The sequence below is a fragment of the Melospiza georgiana genome, chromosome 31, assembly GCF_028018845.1.
Source record: "Melospiza georgiana isolate bMelGeo1 chromosome 31, bMelGeo1.pri, whole genome shotgun sequence".
NCBI classification, from domain to species: Eukaryota; Metazoa; Chordata; class Aves; order Passeriformes; family Passerellidae; genus Melospiza; species Melospiza georgiana.
The window spans coordinates 3692629-3709852 of record NC_080460.1 but is presented as its reverse complement, the minus strand read 5'-3'; the positions used below and the strand labels follow the sequence as shown (position 1 = coordinate 3709852).

General features: G+C 66.9%; 1 protein-coding gene across 1 annotated transcript in view; it reads right to left on the bottom strand.

Annotated features, from left to right (window-relative positions):
* Positions 1-1772: 1772 nt before the first annotated feature.
* The window catches only part of FER1L5 (fer-1 like family member 5), a 23579-nt gene continuing 8127 nt past the window's right edge, over positions 1773-17224 (bottom strand). The window contains exons 21-52 of the mRNA XM_058042322.1: positions 16794-16885; positions 15328-15511; positions 15053-15205; positions 14429-14542; positions 13796-13962; positions 13400-13686; positions 13059-13270; positions 12781-12957; positions 12461-12539; positions 12186-12263; positions 11928-12109; positions 11091-11249; positions 10898-10996; positions 10095-10497; positions 9652-9740; positions 9508-9549; positions 9291-9428; positions 8574-8687; positions 8343-8498; positions 8168-8259; positions 7202-7372; positions 6232-6380; positions 5456-5595; positions 4243-4331; positions 4043-4138; positions 3606-3747; positions 3429-3528; positions 2589-2713; positions 2394-2474; positions 2196-2305; positions 1917-2055; positions 1773-1847 (exon numbers count right to left, since the gene is read on the bottom strand). Coding sequence (XP_057898305.1) covers positions 1773-1847; positions 1917-2055; positions 2196-2305; positions 2394-2474; positions 2589-2713; positions 3429-3528; positions 3606-3747; positions 4043-4138; positions 4243-4331; positions 5456-5595; positions 6232-6380; positions 7202-7372; positions 8168-8259; positions 8343-8498; positions 8574-8687; positions 9291-9428; positions 9508-9549; positions 9652-9740; positions 10095-10497; positions 10898-10996; positions 11091-11249; positions 11928-12109; positions 12186-12263; positions 12461-12539; positions 12781-12957; positions 13059-13270; positions 13400-13686; positions 13796-13962; positions 14429-14542; positions 15053-15205; positions 15328-15511; positions 16794-16885 — 4434 coding nt within the window. The remainder of the gene's footprint in view (positions 1848-1916; positions 2056-2195; positions 2306-2393; positions 2475-2588; positions 2714-3428; positions 3529-3605; positions 3748-4042; positions 4139-4242; positions 4332-5455; positions 5596-6231; positions 6381-7201; positions 7373-8167; positions 8260-8342; positions 8499-8573; positions 8688-9290; positions 9429-9507; positions 9550-9651; positions 9741-10094; positions 10498-10897; positions 10997-11090; positions 11250-11927; positions 12110-12185; positions 12264-12460; positions 12540-12780; positions 12958-13058; positions 13271-13399; positions 13687-13795; positions 13963-14428; positions 14543-15052; positions 15206-15327; positions 15512-16793; positions 16886-17224) is intronic.

Below are 17224 nucleotides of genomic sequence, written 5' to 3'. Positions count from 1 at the left end.
CCCCGTGCCCTGTGCTCCATCCTGGGGAATGGGTATTATTTATTATTACTTCTGGTGGTCCCAGCCCCATCTCTGGGGTGCTTGGGTTTATGGGGAGGGGGTCTCTGGGGGTCCCAGCCCCACTCTTGTGGGGGCTTTGTGATTTGTGCGGGTGGCGAGCGACGCATTGAACCAGCAGACATCAGCCACAGCGTTTCATGTGATTTTTGCCAATTTTATTTTGTCCTTTACCTTTGGCAGGCCGGGGCGGTGGCCGAGCCCCCGATCCGGGAGCCCGGCGTGGTCCCTCGGTGCCCCGGGCTTGTCTGTCCTTACCCTTTGCTGAGCCGGGGGTGGTGTCCGAACCCCCAATTTAGGGGTGCCGTGTTCTCCATCCCCTTACCTTGGCCAGGCCGGGGCGGTGGCCGAGCCCCCGATCCGGGAGCCCGACGTGGTCCCTCGGTGCCCCGGGCTTGTCTGTCCTTACCCTTTGCTGAGCCGGGGGTGGTGTCCGACCCCCCAATTTAGGGGTGCCGTGTTCTCCATCCCCTTACCTTGGCCAGGCCGGGGCGGTGGCCGAGCCCCCGATCCGGGAGCCCGGCGTGGTCCCTCGGTGCCCCGGCGGGTCTCGCTCCTTACCTTTGCTGAGCCGGGGGTGGTCCCGGTGCCGGTCCCGCTCCCGTTTGGAGGGGCCGGTACCGAGAAGGCGGCGGCGAGAAAAGGCGCAGGGGCGGCGAGAAGCGGCGCATCGGCGGATCCCGATCCCTCCCAACCTCCCCACCACGGCCGCCCCGTGTCGGGGCTCTGGGCTGGCGGTTCCGGGGGTCCGGCCGCTGCCGGTGCTCCGGTGTTGGATGTACCGATCCTGCTGTCCCGCTCTGCCGCCGCCGCCAGCACCGAACTGAGCCGTGCGCGCCCACCGCCGCTTTATATACGCAGGCGTAGCCCCGCCCTCTCGGCCGCAGCCAATGGGAGCCGAGCTCCAACAATGAGGGGCGGGGCACGGAGCGGTGGGCTTTGTTGGCAAATAATGAGGGGCGGGGCTGGAGCGGGACGGAGCGATGTGATTGGCTGAGAGCGTTCCGGGAGGGGCGGGGCCTGGGCGCCCCGGGCCCGGTCACCGGGAGCGTTCGCCTCGCACCGGGACCGGGGTTGGGGCATCTCCGCCCTCCTCGGCCCGGGGATCCTCCTGTCGGTGTCCGGTGTTCCCCGGCCCGCGCTATGGGGCACGGGCGGCTCCGGTGCAGAGCGGGCATGGCTGCCCGTTGTCGTTGCTTCGGTGTCCGTAGTCTTTGCCTCGGTGTCCGTAGTCGTTGTCCCGGGGGATGCTCAGTCGGTATCCACTATCCGTAGCCCCCCGGGGGATGCTCCCGCCCGTGTCCGTCCTTCCCCCGACCCGGCCCCGCGCTCAGGGCACCCGCCTGGCTGTTCCCCTCCGCATCCCGCCGCGATCCGGCACCGGGCACCGCCCCCCCGTCCCTCCCTCCCGCCCGGGGCACCGGGGCTGGTGATGCTGTTGGGGTTAGGGCAGGAATTGGGGCAGAGCTGGGACTGGGGTGGGGCTGAATTTGGGGTCGGGGCTGGGCTTAGGGTGTCCGTGCCCCCCTCAAGCCGCCAGAGACGGGGACGACGCTCCGGTGCTGCTCGGACACGGCTTTGTTCAGCAGGGAGCGTGGATGTTCAGCTCCCCCGGCGTCCCGGGGGCGATCCCCGCTGCAGATCCCACCGAGGACATCCAGAGCAGCTCGGGAGGGGTTTCAGAGCCGGGAAATCCGGGAACCGGCGGCTCCTCCTCAGCCTTCAGTCCGGGGATGCTTCGTGGCCGGCAGGAGCGGGAGCGCCTCAGCCACCTTCACCCTGAGGGTGCTCTGCAGGGGGACAGGGGCACTCAGGGCGCATTCAGGGGTGACAGCGGGAGTTTGTGGGGCGGTGCTGACCGGGAAGAAGGAATGGAGCAGCAGGAGCAGCAGCAGCGCCGCCAGCCCCAGCCCGAGCCACAGCAGGTAGCGCCAGCGCACGCCGTAGCGGATGAGGCGGAGGGGAGAGGTCAGCCACAGGAACGAGGACTTGGGGCGCCTGCGGGGACACCGGGCTGAGCCACCGGGGACACCGGGCTGAGCCACCGGGGACACCGGGCTCGGCCACCGCCCGTCCCCTTCCTGGGGGGACACCGGGCTCAGCCTGTCCCCTGTCCCCTCCTGCTGTCCCCGGCTCACCTGGGCTCGGGCAGGGTTGGGTGCTTGTTGGGCTCCTCCCGGCCCTTCCCCACCGGCCGCTCCTCGGCCTCCTGCGCCGACAGCAGCTCCAGGCTCAGCTCCAGCTTCCCCTGCAAGGCCGGGGGGGTGGGGGCGGTTGGATCCGTCCCCGCCGTCCCCCAGCCCCGTGTGGGTGTCCCCGGCCCGTCCCCGACCCACCGAGAGGCGCTGGCCGCCGTCCTCGTGCATGGTGCAGGGCCACCAGCCCCGCGCCCTCCGCCTGCGGAACAGGTTCAGGGGCTGCAGAGCCCGCGCGCGGAACCAGCGGCGGGAGAGGCGCCGGGAGAGCCGCGCCAGGGGCGGCCAGAGCCGGGAGAGCCGCGCCAGGGAGAGCCAGGCCCGCGAGAGCCGCGCCCGGAGGAAGAGGGGCAGGGAGAACCAGGGCCACGAGAGCCAGGGCAGCTCCGACGGCGAGGCCCGGCACAGGCGGGCACTGCGGGCCGGGCGGGGCAGCCGGGTCAGCTCCAGCTCCAGGATCCCTGCGGGACAGGCCAGGGGACGCCTCTGTCACCTGGGGGAGCTCCTTATCATCAATGGCAACTCCCTGTCACCAATGGGAGCTCCTTATCATCAATGGGAACTCCCTGTCACCAATGGGAGCTCCTTATCATCAATGGCAACTCCCTGTCACCTGGGGGAGCTCCTTATCATCAATGGTCCTCCTTATCACCACTGGACGTTCCCTGTCACCAGTGGAGGCTCCCTGTCACCAATGGGAGCTCCTTATCATCGGTGGGAGCTTCTTATCATCAATGGGTCCTCCTTATCACCAGTGGGAGCTCCTTGTCACCTGGGGGAGCTCCTTATCATTGGTGGGAGCTTCTTATCATCAATGGATCCTCCTTATAAACAGTGGGAGCTCCTTATCATCAATGGGTCCTCCTTATCACCAGTGGGAGCTCCTTGTCACCTAGGGGAGCTCCTTATAAACAGTGGGAGCTCCTTATCATCAATGGGTCCCCCTTATCACCAGTGGGGGCTCCCTGTCACCAGTGGCAGCTCCTTACCATCTGGTGGGAGCTCCTTATCATCAATGGGTCCTCCTTATCACCGCTGGGAGCTCCCTGTCACTGGTGGGAGCTCCTTACCACCAATGGGTGCTCCCTGTCCCCACCGGCTGTCCCCTGTCCCCACTGGCTGTCCCCTGTCCCCTGTCCCCTGCAGTGTCCCCCCGGTGGTCACAGGGTCTCTCACCCAGCAGATCGTCCGCCTTGAACTTGTCATTGTCCCACACCTGCAGGATGAGCTTGGGCGGCACCTTCAGCAGGGTCTCGTCCAGGCTCCACACGTGCTCCTGCCCGGGGACACGGCAAGGTCACGCGTGTCCCCGGGCCGTGTCCCCGGGCCGTGTCCCCTCCCCGTGCCCCCGACCTTGCGGCGGATGGCGCAGAGCTTCTCAGCCGCCAGGAACTCGAAGGGGAACACGAAGCGCCAGTTGAAGGCGCCGCGGCCGTCCAGGGAGCGATAGTGGATGTCGGTGTGCTGCCGCTGCTCGGGGAGCCCGTCCAGCCACCTGCGGGGACAGGGACAGCGCTGTCACCCGTGTGCCACCACCCCAGGGGACACTGTACCCATCCCTGCACCCATCCCTGCCCATCCAGCCACCTGCAGGGACACTCCTGTCACCTCTGTGCCACTCCAGCCCCTTGTGCCACCTGGCAGGGGACACCGCTGTCACCCCTGTGCCCACACGGATGGGGACACCCTGGCGTGACAGGGACCCTGGGGACCCTGCGGTGACAAAGGACCTGCCGGGGGCTCTGGGGCGAGCAGGACAGGAGCTGGGAGGTGACACGACGGGGACACACCCGGACACGTAGATGTCACTCATGCGCTGGCCCAGCAGGTTGATGTCCCTGAGCTCCGTGTCCTGCACGTTCCACACCACGCAGCGCAGCTCGTACCTCGTAGGGACAGGGACAGGGACGGGTCTGTCACCTTCTGCTGGGCTGGCCCTGCCCCACGGGAGTGGCCCTGTCCCCACGGGGGTGGCCCATCCCTCACTCACCCCTCGGCCTGGCGGGGGTCGATGTTCACGGGGGGCCCGGGGGGGCCGAGGCTGGTGGGGAAGATGTCCACCCACATCTGCACCTTGCCCTGGGGACACCGGGACGGGCTGGCACCGGCCCGAGTGTCCCCAAGTGTCCCCCAGTGTCCCCTCGCTGTCCCCATGCCCCGGGCTCCTCATCACTGCAGGGTCCCTTTGTCCCCTCAGCACCTGTCCTTGTCACCCTCCCTGCTCCATCACCCACTCCTGGGGTCCCTGGCACCCACCCCAGTGTCCCTGTCACCCCATGGTCCCTGTCACCCATCCCCGGTGTCCCTGTCTCCACAGTGTCCCCATCCCCAGTGTCCCTGTCCCCGGTGTCTCTGTCCCCTCGATGTCACTGTCCCTGCTGTCCCCGGTGTCACTGTCCCCGTGGTGTCCCTGCTGTCCCCGGTGTCACTGTCCCCGTGATGTCCCCACTGTCCCCGGTGTCACTGTCCCCATGATGTCACTGTCCCCGTGATGTCCCTGTCCCCCCGGTGTCACTGTCCCCGTGGTGTCCCCGCTGTCCCTGGTGTCACTGTCCCCATGATGTCCCTGCTGTCCCCATGATGTCCCTGTCCCCCCGGTGTCACTGTCCCTGTGATGTCCCTGCTGTCCCCGTGATGTCCCTGCTGTCCCTGGTGTCACTGTCCCCGTGATGTCCCCGCTGTCCCCGGTGTCACTGTCCCCGGTGTCACTGTCCCCGTGGTGTCCCCGCTGTCCCCGGTGTCACTGTCCCTGTGATGTCCCCGGTGTCACTGTCCCCATGTTGTCCCCGCTGTCCCCGCTGTCCCCCTGGTGTCCCCGCTGTCCCCGGTGTCACTGTCCCTGTGGTGTCCCCGCTGTCCCCGGTGTCACTGTCCCCATGCTGTCCCTGCTGTCCCCCCGGTGTCACTGTCCCCATGCTGTCCCCGCTGTCCCCCTGGTGTCCCCGCTGTCCCCGGTGTCACTGTCCCCGTGATGTCCCTGCTGTCCCCGTGGTGTCCCCGCTGTCCCCCTGGTGTCACTGTCCCCCTGGTGTCCTCGCTGTCCCCGGTGTCACTGTCCCCATGTTGTCCCCGCTGTCCCCGTGGTGTCCCTGCTGTCCCTGTGGTGTCCCTGTCCCCCCGGTGTCACTGTCCCCGGTGTCTCTGTCCCCTCGATGTCACTGTCCCTGCTGTCCCCGTGGTGTCCCCGCTGTCCCCGGTGTCACCTGCTCGAGGCCGGGCCGGGTGTGGCTCTGCAGCCCGCGTGTCTCCAGGTGCTCTGGGACGAGCTCGCACAGGTTCAGCACGTGCAGGGCCAGGCGCTCCCGGGGGGCCCCGGCGTGGCGGGGCGGGGGGTGGCGCCGCTCTGGGACACCGGGCCGCTGTCACCCCACAGACAGCCCCGAACCCTCCCCAGAGCCACCCAGATCCCCCCCACACCCCCAAATTACCCCAGAGCCACCCAGATCCCACAAATCCTCCCCAGACCCACCCAGGTCCCCCAAATCCTCCCCAGACCCACCCCAGACACTCCCAACACCCCCAAATTACCCCAGAGCCACCCAGATCCCCCAAATCCACCCCAGACCCACCCCAGACCCACCCAGATCCCCCAAATCCTCCCCAGACCCACCTAGATCCACCCAACACCCCCAAATTATCCCAGAGGCCCCAGATCTCCCCAACACTGCCAAATTATCCCAGACCCACCCAGATCCCCTCAACACCCCCAGATTACTCCAGATACCCTGGACCCACCCAGATCCCACCCAGATCCCACCCAGAACCCCCAACCCTCCCCCTCAGATTCCCACAAACCCCCCCAGACCCTCTCAAACCCCCCAGACCCCCACCAGACCCTGCCCACATCCTCCCAACATCCTCCAGACCCCCCAAATCCCCACCAGATCCCCCCTCAAACCTCCACCAAATCCACCCCAAACCCTTCCCAGACCCCTCCAAACCCCCCCAGACCCTCGCCGGGCCCCCCTTGCCCCCTCACCGAAGTGTTTGAGCAGGAAGCGCCGCCCGCCCAGGCTCAGGGCGGTGCCCCCGCGGCTGAAGAGGGGCCCGCGCAGCCCCCGGGCGGCCGCCAGCAGCTCCAGGGCCCGGCTGGGGCACAGCTGGTCCCGCCAGCACGCGGGGCCCGCGCTGGGGACACGCCAGTGGCACCTCTGCTCCGCTGGCAGCGAGCCCCGTGCCCGCCCCGGCCCTCTGTGCCAGCCCCTGGCTCTCTGTGCCAGCCCCTGGCTCTCTGTGCCCACTCCGTGCCATCCTCCTGCGCCCCTCTCCATCCTCCTGTGCCTCCCCATCCTGTCCCTCCTCGTGTCCCAAATCCCTCTGTGCCCACTCCGTGCCATCCTCCTGTGCCCCTCTCCATCCTCCTGTGCCCCTCTCCATCCTCCTGTGCCCCCCAAACCCTTCTGTGCCCCCCATCCTGTCCCTCCTTGTGTGCCATCCCTCTGTGCCCGCTCTGTGCCACCCTCCTGTGCCCCCGTGTGCCCACCACGTTCCCTCCTGTCGCCTCTCCCAGTGTCCCTCCTTGTCCCTCCTTTGCCCTCTTCCCTGTGTCCCCTCCTGTGTCCTCTGTGTCCCCTCCTGTCCTGCCCCATGTCCCCTCCTGTGCCCCCTCCCAGCTCCTCCTGTCCCTCCTGTGCCCCCTTCCTGTGTCCCCTCCTGTCCCCCCTCCCAGCCCCCCATGTCCCCTCCTGTGCCCCCGTGTCCCCTCCCTGTGTCTCTGTGCCCTGCGTCCCCTCCTGTGCCCTCTGTGTCCCCTCCTGTCCTGCCCTCCGTGTCCCCTTCTGTCCCCTCTCCCAGTCCCACCGTGTCCCCGCCTTGTGCCGTCCCAGCCCCCCTGTGTCCCCTCCTGTGTCCCCTCCCCGTGTCCCCTCCATGTCCCTCCCTGTTCCTCCCCGTGTCCCCCTGTGTCCCCGTGTCCCCCTGTGCCCCCCATGTCCCCCCGTGCCACCCACGTGTGGTACAGGCCGGGCAGCCCGCAGTGGGCGCGGTGCTGGGACAGCAGCCGGTCCTCCAGGTCGATGGTGGTGCTGCCGATCTCCCGGTCCGGGGGCACCTTGTCGTGGTCCATGATTGTCACCCGCAGGTCCTTCTCCAGGGGGATGGTGGCCGTCAGCTCGAACATCCTGGGGGCAGCGGCGCCGTCAGCCCGGGGGTGGCACGGGGACAGGGACACCCGTGGGGACAGGTGGTGGCACAGGGACAGGGCAGGGCAGGGAACGGGACAGGAGGGGACATGGCAGGACAGGGAGTGGGACATCTGGGGACATGGGGAATGGGACAGGTGGGGACATGGCAGGACAGAAAATGGGACAGGAGGGGACACAGGGACAGGGCAGAGCAGGGAATGGGACAGGTGGGGACATGGGGACATGGCAGGACAGGGAACAGGACAGGTGGGGACATGGCAGGACAGAAAATGGGACAGGAGGGGACATGGCAGGACAGGGAGCAGGACATCTGGGGACATGGGGAATGGGACAAGTGGTGGCACAGGGACATGGCAGGGCAGGGAACGGGACAGGTGGGGACAGGGCAGGACAGAAAATGGGACAGGAGGGGACATGACAGCACAGGGAGTGGGACATCTGGGGACATGGGGAATGGGACAGGTGGGGACACAGGGACAGGGCAGGACAGGGAGTGGGACAGGAGGGGACACAGGGACATGGCACTGGTGATGGCACACGGAATGGGACAGCTGGGGGAACAGGGAGTGGGACAGGTGGGGACACAGGGACATGGCAGGACAAGGAATGGCTCAGCTAGTGACACAGGGAATGGCACAGGGATCTGGTGGCACAACAGCACTGGCAATGGCGACCTGGTGAGCGCCCCCAGTGCCCCCTGGAGGTGACGGTGCCACCAGGGCCACCCTCCCTATGGGTGACAGTGCCACCAGCCCCCGTCCCCGTGCCCACCTGCCGAAGACGGGCTCCAGGGTGTTGGGCACGTAGTGGTCGCGCTGCCCCAGCGTCCTCTTGCCCAGCGCCACCCGCACGTAGGGATCGCTCTGGGGGGCAGGAGGGGACACCGGGCAGGTGACACCGGGCACGCCCCGCCCCGCCGCGCCCCGCGGGTGCCCGCTGTCCTCACCAGGCCGGTGACATCGCGGGGGGACAGGTCGAAGGCTCGCACCACGTAGACGCGCAGCAGGCAGGGCTGGGGCCGCGCGGGCGGCAGCCGCTGGAAGCAGCGCGGGCCGGGCGGGGCCGCGGCGCCCTCGGGCACGGGGTAGATGCGGAACAGCCCCTGAGAGACCCCGCCGTGCCTCGGGGGGTCCCGCCCGCCCCCGGGGGTCCCGTGCTGGGGGGGGGGTTCACCCACCTTGAAGGTGCCCACGGGCTCGGGGGCGCGGCCGGGTTTGCACAGGGGGAAGCTCTGGCAGAAATCCTGCAGCGCCTGGAACTCGGGCACGGCCTCCAGCTCGCAGCCGTAGATCTGCGGGGCAGGGCCAGATCCAGGGCAGCTCCCCACGGCAGCCCGGGGTCCTTCTCATCCTTGTCCCTGGTCCCTCCTCATCCTCATCCTTGTCCCCAGTCCCTCCTCATCCTCATCCCTGTCCCCATTCCCTCCTCATCCTCATTCCCTCCTCATCCCCATTCCCTCCTCATCCTTGTCCCCAGTCCCTCCTCATCCATGTCCCCATTCCCTCCTTGTCATCATCCTTGTCCCTAGTCCCTCCTCATCCTCATCCTTGTCCCCAGTCCCTCCTCATCCTCATTCCCTCCTCATCCTCATCCTTGTTCCCTTCCCCGCCTTCATCATCGTCCCTGTCCTTGTCCCCACCTTCATCATCATCCCTTATCCACTCAGTTTCATCCCCATCTCTTGTCCCCATTCCCTCCTCATCCTCATCATCATCCCTGTCCCCCTCAGCTTCATCCCGCTCCCTGGACTCACTCACTCCCCTCATCCTCCCTGTCCCTGTCCCCAGCTGTCCCTCTCTGTGTCCCCATCCTGTCCCTGTCCCCGTCCTGTCCCTCTCTGTGTCCCCATCCTGTCCCTGTCCCTGTCCCTGTGCCCATCCCAGGCTCGGCTCACCTTCAGCCTGTCCCCGTTGGTTCCCCATGGAGATTTGGGCTCCTTGTCCTCCATGGACGCGTAGAATTTGCTCCACCAGTCCCTCTCCTCCTCCTCCTCCTCATCGTCCTCATCCTCCTCGTCTTCATCTTCCTCGTCCTGGTGGGGAGCAGGAGCAGGTGGGCACAGGTGGGCACAGGTGGCATCCCCTGTGCCCCGTCCCCGTTCCTGTGCCCACCTCATCCTCAGCCCGCCTGCTCCTCAGGTAGCCCAGCAGGTCCTGCAGGGAGCAAAGGGCTCTTGGGGAAACCGAGGCACGGGGCCGGGCGGTGCCATCGCCCAGCGGTGCCAGGGCTGGTGCCAGGTGCGCAGGGGGACTCACCTGAGCCATCCTGGCCGGGGACATGGCCAGGAACCGGGAACACCAACGCCTGCAGGGGCTGGAGGAGGCGGGCACGGAGAGGAGCTCGTCTGAGGGACACGGGGACAGCGGGCATGAGGGAGGGGACAGCGGGGATGGGGTTGGGGACAGCTGGGGTAGGGCAGGGATGGGACAGGTGGCACCATGGATGGGACAGGTGGCACCAGGGATGGGCAGGGATGGGACAGGTGGCACCATGGATGGGACAGGTGGCACCAGGGATGGGCAGGGATGGGACAGGTGGCACCATGGATGGGACAGGTGGCACCAGGGATGGGCAGGGATGGGACAGGTGGCACCATGGATGGAACAGGTAGCACCAGGGATGGGACAGGGATGGGACAGGTGGCACCATGGATGGGACAGGTGGCACCAGGGACGGGCAGGGATGGCACGGGCCGTACCTGGCATTGACACGACCGTGTCAGAGCTGTTGCCGGGCTCCTGGCAGGGCGGGGGGCACCGGTACCGGCCCAGCTCCCTGACGCAGGCCTGGCCCAGCAGCAGCCGCCGCTCGGCGCCCGCGCGGTGCCAGAGCCGCAGGCGGATGGGCGGCACGAAGCGCTCCTGCTCGGGCAGCGCCTGCGGGCACGGCCGGGGACGGATCAGGGACGGCCCGGCCACCGCAGCCACCCCCGGGCCCGCCCCCGCCCTCACCAGGGTGAGCAGGAAGGCGTTGCTGGGGAAGTTGGGGTTGGTGGCCACGTCCTGGATCGGGGGCGTCCACAGGCTCTGCTCCCCCCACTGCAGCTCCAGGCGCGGCTCCCGCACGGCCCCGCGCAGCCCCCGCAGCCCCCAGGCCAGCACCTGCGGGACACGGGCCTGGCACCGGGGCCTCGAGGTGCTGTCCCCGTCCGTGTCCCCATCCCGGACCCTGTCCCCGCTCCTGTGCTGCCTTTGCCTCCTCCCCTCTGTGCCCGCGCTCATCTTGGCTCCTGTTCTTGTCCCTGTTCTGTCCCCATCACCTGTCCTTGTCGCTGTCCCCGTCCCCATGAGCTTCAGCTCTGCCCACACCCGCTGCCACGCCCAGGTTGCATCTCCAGTCTTGTCCCCATCCCACCTTTATCCCTGTCCCATCCCTGTCCCATCCCTGTCCCCATGCCAGCCCCACCTCCATCCCATTCCTCACTCCCTGTTTATCCCCACCCCATTCCCTGTTGTCCCCCCGGCTGTCCCCGCGCTGTCCCCTCCCGCAGGTGGCTCCCACCTCCAGCGCCACCCAGTGCAGGCGCGGCCGCAGCTCCGGGGGGATGCCGAACCCGTCCTTGCTCAGGGGCGGGGGGCCGAGCGGAGCCGGGGACCCGTCCTGCCGTGGGGAGGGGACACGGTGACAATGCCACGCCGGGCCTGGGTGCCCTCCGCGTCACCCACCCTGTGTCACCCCAGCGTCCCCGCCTCACCTGGGGCTCCTGCAGGAGCTCGAAGGCCGCCAGCAGCTCCCCGGCCGCGCCCCGCGGGCCCCGCAGCGCGTGGGGCTGGAGCCGGGGCGGCTCCCGGAGCGCCGCGTCCAGCCAGACCCGCGGGGAGCACACGCAGCGGCCCAGGAGCACCGCGGGGCCCTGCGGGGAGAGCCGGGGCAGGGGCTGGCCCGGCCGGGGCTGTGCCTGCCCCTCCAGCCCTGACAGCTCCAAACTGTCCTTCCATCCCTGGCAGCCCTGTCCTTCCATCCCTGATCCTGCTGTCTGTTCATCCCTGATCCCTGCCCCTCCATCCCTGATCCCTGCCCCTCCAGCCCTGACAGCTCCATCCTTCCATCCCTGACAGCCCTATCCTTCCATCCCTGATCCCTGCCCCTCCAGCCCTGACAGCCCCAAACTGTCCGTCCATCCCTGACAGCCCTGTCCTTCCATCCCTGATCCCTGTCCTTCCATCCCTGACATCTCCATCCTTCCATCTCTCATCCCCTTGTCCCTGATTTCTGACCTCTGTCCTTCCATCCCTGAGCCCCTGTTCCTCCATCCATGTTCCATCCATCCATCCGTCCCTCCATCCATCAATGTCCCGTCCATCCATCCATCCATCCATCCATCCATCCATCCATCCATCCATCCATCCATCCATCCATCCATCCATCCATCCATCCCTCTGCTCCCACCCTTCCCTCTCTCCTCCCTCCCTCCCTCCCTCTCTTTTCACATCCCTCCATCCCTGATCCCCCGTCCTTATCCCTGATCCCCCATTCCCCATCCCCTCCTTTGCTCCCATCCCTCCCTCCCCATGGCCGGAGTGTCCCGTACCTGTCCCCGCTGGTCCCACACCTCCACCACCACGGCCGGGGGGTCCCTCCCGACGCCTCGGGGGTCCCCGAACAGCGGCACCCGGGGGAACAGCAGCGTCTGCTCCCAGCGCGGGTCCAGCGCCCCGCGCGCCGTCCCCGTGCGCTGGCTCAGGGACACGAACGACACGTGCGCGGTGGCATCTGGGGACAGCGACAGTGACGGCGTCAGCGCCGGGGCTGCCGGCGGGGCGGCGTCCGGGGACGGGAGGGGTCTCACCTATGGAGGTCCTGGAGCTGCCGGGCGCCAGATCCAGCGCCTGGAAGATGTAACAGCGGAGCTGGAAGCGGCTGGGGCCTGGGGACAGCCGGGGGTCAGGGGGGGATGCGAGTCCCCGGCCCCTCTCGGTCACTCCTGGTCACTCTTGGTCCCTCCCTGGTCACTCCCGGTCCCTCCCGGTCACTCCTGGTCCTTCCCTGGTCACTCCCGGTCACCCTCTGGTCACTCCCGGTCACCCTCTGGTCCCTCCCGGTCACTCCCGGCCCCGGGCTCACGTTGGAAGCTGCAGAGGATGAAGGGCAGTGGCTGCTGCAGGGCCACCTCTGGACTGTCCTGAGCCGGCTCCTCGGTGTCCTGGGAGGGGACAGGGCTGGGCTGGGGGGACCCTGCTGTCCCCTTGTCCCTCTGTCCCGTGTGCGACTGTCCCTTCACGGCCCCGCTCCCCAGGGCTCCGTCCCTCCCTCTTCCCTCCCTTCCGTCTCCACATCTCCCGTTCCCCCGGGTCCCTCCCGTCCCCCCGGGTCCCTCCCGTCCCCCTGGGTCCCTCCCGTTCCCCCGGGTCCCTCCTGTCCCCCCGGGTCCCTCCCGTTCGTACCGGCGCTCCCCGGAGCAGGAAGAGCGGTGCCACGGCGGCCCCGGGCTCGGCGGGCACCAGGCAGCGCTGCCAGCGCCGCCGGCGGCACCGGGGCCCGGCCGGGACCTTGGGCTGGAAGGTGCAGCCCCAGAAGCACTCGGGCTGCCAGGCCTCATCCTCCCACAGCTCCTCGGGGTCCTGGAGGGGACACGGGGACACGGTGACACGGGGACAGAGCGGCACGGGGACTGCCAGCCTCATCCCCATCACCCGCCATCCTCGTCACTCCTCTTTGTCACCTCCATCCCCGTCACCCCCACCCTGCCACCCATCCCTGTCCCCGCGAGTGTCACCAGGCTGCTGCAGGTGTCCGTGTCCTGTGCCCAGCCGTCGCTGTCCCTGTGGCACACCCGGAGCCAGCGCCGGCGCCGCAGGGTGTGGCACTGCTGTCCCTCGCTGTGCCACGCTGCCGGGGGGCTGCCGTCCTCCGTGCCCACCCCGTAGTGCCAACCTGCACACACAGGGCTCGGCTGCGTCCCTGCCACCATGTACCTGCCACCGTGTCCCTGTCACCCCCATTTTGTCACCTTCATCCCCGTCACCCCCATCCTGCTGTGCCCACCAGGGACCCCCCACTCACCGTCCTCATCCTCAGCCCCCTCCGTGTCCACCTGCCAGTCACTGGTGACGTGCCAGCCCTGGGGACATGCCACCTCCTCCTTTGGTGGCACTGCCACTCCCTTCTGCAAAACCAGGCGGGCGCTGAGCAGTGACACTCCGGTGCCACCCACGCTGTCCCCACGCTGTCCCCCACTCACAGCGTCCGTGCTGGCCGTGCTGGTCCAGTCCCCACCGGGCTCTCGGCTCTGGTTCTCGTAGAGCTCCTCCAGGACCACGGTCCCTGCGCCCTCTGCCCGTGCTGGCGCCCTGGGGACACGGCTGGTCTCACCCTGGGGACACCCTGGGGACACCCTGGGGACACCCCTGGTGTCACCGCGCCCCCGCAGGGACAGGGGTGGCCGTGCCCCGCGCTCACCGCCGCCGCGGCCGCTCCACGCTCCAGGGCCCGTCCCAGCTCCATCCCTTGGGGGGCCGCAGCTCCTCCGGGGGGGGCAGGGCCCGGCCGGAGCTGTCGGAGAACGCGGGGCGCCCCCAAAAGCGCCGGGGCCCCCACGTCCCCAAGAGCCGCGTCTGGTTCTCGAACTGCGGGGACAGCGCTGCCCTTAGGGACACTGGGCTGGCCTCAGGGACACTGGGCTGGCCTTAGGGACACTGGGCTGGCCTTAGGGACACTGTGCTGCCCTTAGGGACACTGGGCTGGCCTCAGGGACACTGGGCTGGCCTTAGGGACACTGTGCTGGCCTTGGGGACACTGGGCTGCCCTTAGGGACACTGGTGGGTGCTGGCCCCTCCCAGGTGTCCCCTCCCAGGTGCTGTCCCCTCCCCACTGTCCCCTCCCACCCTGTCTCCCCTGTCCCTGCTGTCCCCATGCTGTCCCCTGTACTCTCCCCGTTCTGTCCCCTCCCTTGTCCACGCTGCACATCCCCATGTCCTCAGCTGTCCCCTGTGGTGTCCCCATGCTGTCCCCACCCCTGTCCCCACCATCCCCATGCTGTCCCCTGTACTGTCCCCGTCCCTGTCCCCTCGCTGTCCCCATCCCTGTCCCCACCATCTGGCAGTAGAAGCGCAGGCTCCCCCCGAGCAGCCCGGCCAGCTCGCCGCTCTCGGCCACTCGGCCCAGCCACAGCCACACCCGCACCTGGGCCTGGCTGTCCCCGCAGCCCTGGGGACACAGAGTGGGACACAGAGTGGGGCACAGCATCACCTGGGGCGGGGACACAAGGGGGGACAGACAGGGGACACAAGGGGGGACAGACAGGGGACATGGGGGGACACAGAGCAGGGAGATGAGGTGGGAATAGAGAGGGGACATGGAGCAGGGACAGAGGGGACGTGGAGGGGACAAGGAGGGACACCAGGGGACACCAAAGGGGACAGCAGGGGACACAGAGGGGACACGGAGGGGACACCAAGAGGACACAGAGGGACACCAAAGGGACATGGAAGGACACAGAGGGACAGCAGGGGACACCAAGGGGACACAGAAGGACACCAAGGGGATACAGAGGGACACCAAAGAGACATGGAGGGACATAGAGGGACAGCAGGGGACACAGAGGGGACACAGAGGGGACACAGAAGGACACCAAGGGGATACAGAGGGGACACCGAGGGACAGCAGGGGACACCAAGGGACACCGAGGGGACACCAGGGGACAGCAGGAGCTCCCACCAGGAACAGGGTGACGATCCTCCCGCAGAGCTGGCCGCTGGCGCCGGGGCCGTGCGGGGAGTGCAGGACATCGGTGGCGGGGACACGGGCCGAGGCCACCCGCGCCTGGCCCCGCAGCAGCCACAGCTGCACGTCGGGGACACCGGCCTGGGGCTGTGGGGACACGGGGACAGGGGTGAGAGTGGCACCGGGACGGGGACGGGAGCAGCCCCACGGGGACCCGGCCTCAGCGCGGTGGCGTTGGGGTTGGTCCCACTTTGGGGGTTCGGTGTCACCTCCACGGCCAGCGCGGCCGCGCGCCGCAGCCACCCCCGGGCCACCGTCCCCAGGGCGTCCCCGCGGCCGCCGTCGGCCCTGGCCTCGCGCTGCAGCCGCTGCAGGAGGCGCCGCCGGCAGCTCCGCAGCTGCTGGTCCAGGGCGGTCAGGACGGGCTGCTCCTCCAGGTACTGCAGGGCGGCCCTGCAGGGCCACAACAGCCCAAAATGGCCCCAAAAACATCCCAGAATCACCCCAAAACCACCCCAGAATCAACCCCAAATCACCCCAAAAACATCCCAGAATCACCTTAAAAACATCCCAGAATCGCCCCAAAACCATCCCAGCCCAGGGCTGCCCTGCAGGGCCAGAACAGCCCAAAATCACCCCAAAATCACCCCAAAAAACATCCCAGAATCAACCCAAAAACATCCCAGAATCAACCCAAAAACATCCCAGAATCACCCCAAAACCACCCCAGCCCAGGGCGGCCCTGCAGGGCCAGAACAGCCCCAAATCACCCCAAAAAACATCCCAGAATCGCCCCAAAACCATCCCAGAATCACCCCAAAACCACCCCAGCCCAGGGCGGCACTGCAGGGCCCAGGACAGCCCAAAATCACCCCAAAAAACATCCCAGAATCAACCCAAAACCATCCCAGAATCAACCCAAAATCACCCCCAAAAACATCCCAAAATCACCCCAAAATTACCACAAAAACCATCCCAGAATCACCCCAAAACCACCCCAGCCCAGGGCAGCACTGCAGGGCCCAGGACAGCCCAAAATCACCCCAAAAAACATCCCAGAATCAACCCAAAACCATCCCAGAATCAACCCAAAATCACCCCAAAAAACATCCCAAAATCACCCCAAAATTACCACAAAAACCATCCCAGAATCAACTCAAAAACATCCCAGTTCAGGGCGGCACTGCAGGGCCAGAACAGCCCAAAATCGCCCCAAAAACATCCCAGAATCACCCCAAAACCACCCCAGAATCAACCCGAAATCACCCCAAAAAACATCCCAAAATTACCACAAAAACCACCCCAGAATCAACCCGAAATCACCCCAAAAAACATCCCAAAATTACCACAAAAACCATCCCAGAATCAACTCAAAAACATCCCAGTTCAGGGCAGCCCTGCAGCGCCCAAACCCACCCAAAATCACCCCAAAACATCCCAAAACACCCTGAAACCCAAACGATCACCCTAAAGTCCCCAATTTCACCCCCAAAATTCTTTGCCCCAACAATTCCTTGGTTCTCCCCCAAACGCTCCATCCTCCCACCAAAAACCCCATTTCCACCCCAATCACTCCAGTCCCCCTCATCCCATTTCCACCACAAATGCTCCCTCCCCTCCCAAAATGTCCCAAAGTGTCCCAAATCCCCTAAACCCCACTGCCAGCCCCGTTTCCCCCCCCAGATTCGGGGTGCCCCGGCCCCAAACCCCGATGTTGGGATTTGGGATCTCTCACTCGCAGTCCCGCTCCAGCTCCTGCAGCAGCTTCACCCCGATGTCCCCGCTGGCGTCCCCGTGGTGTCCCTGCAGCTTGGCCAGGTTCTCCTCCTGGGAACGGCCCCAGAAATGGCCCCAAAGGGATTTGGGGTCAATCCCACCCCAAAATGGCCCCAAATGGATTTGGGATCGATCCCACCCCAAACTGTTCCCACTCAGGTTTGGGGTCAATCCCACCCCAAACTGTTCCCAAAATGATTTGAGATCTTTCACAGCCCAAAAAGTTCCCAAAGGGATTTGAGGTCAATCCCACCCCAAAATGTCCCCAAATGGATTTGGGATCGATCCCACTCCAAAATATTCCCAAGTGGATTTGGGGTCAATCCCACCCCAAACTATTCCCATAGGGATTTGGGAATCAGACACAGCCCAAACCATTCCCAAATGGAT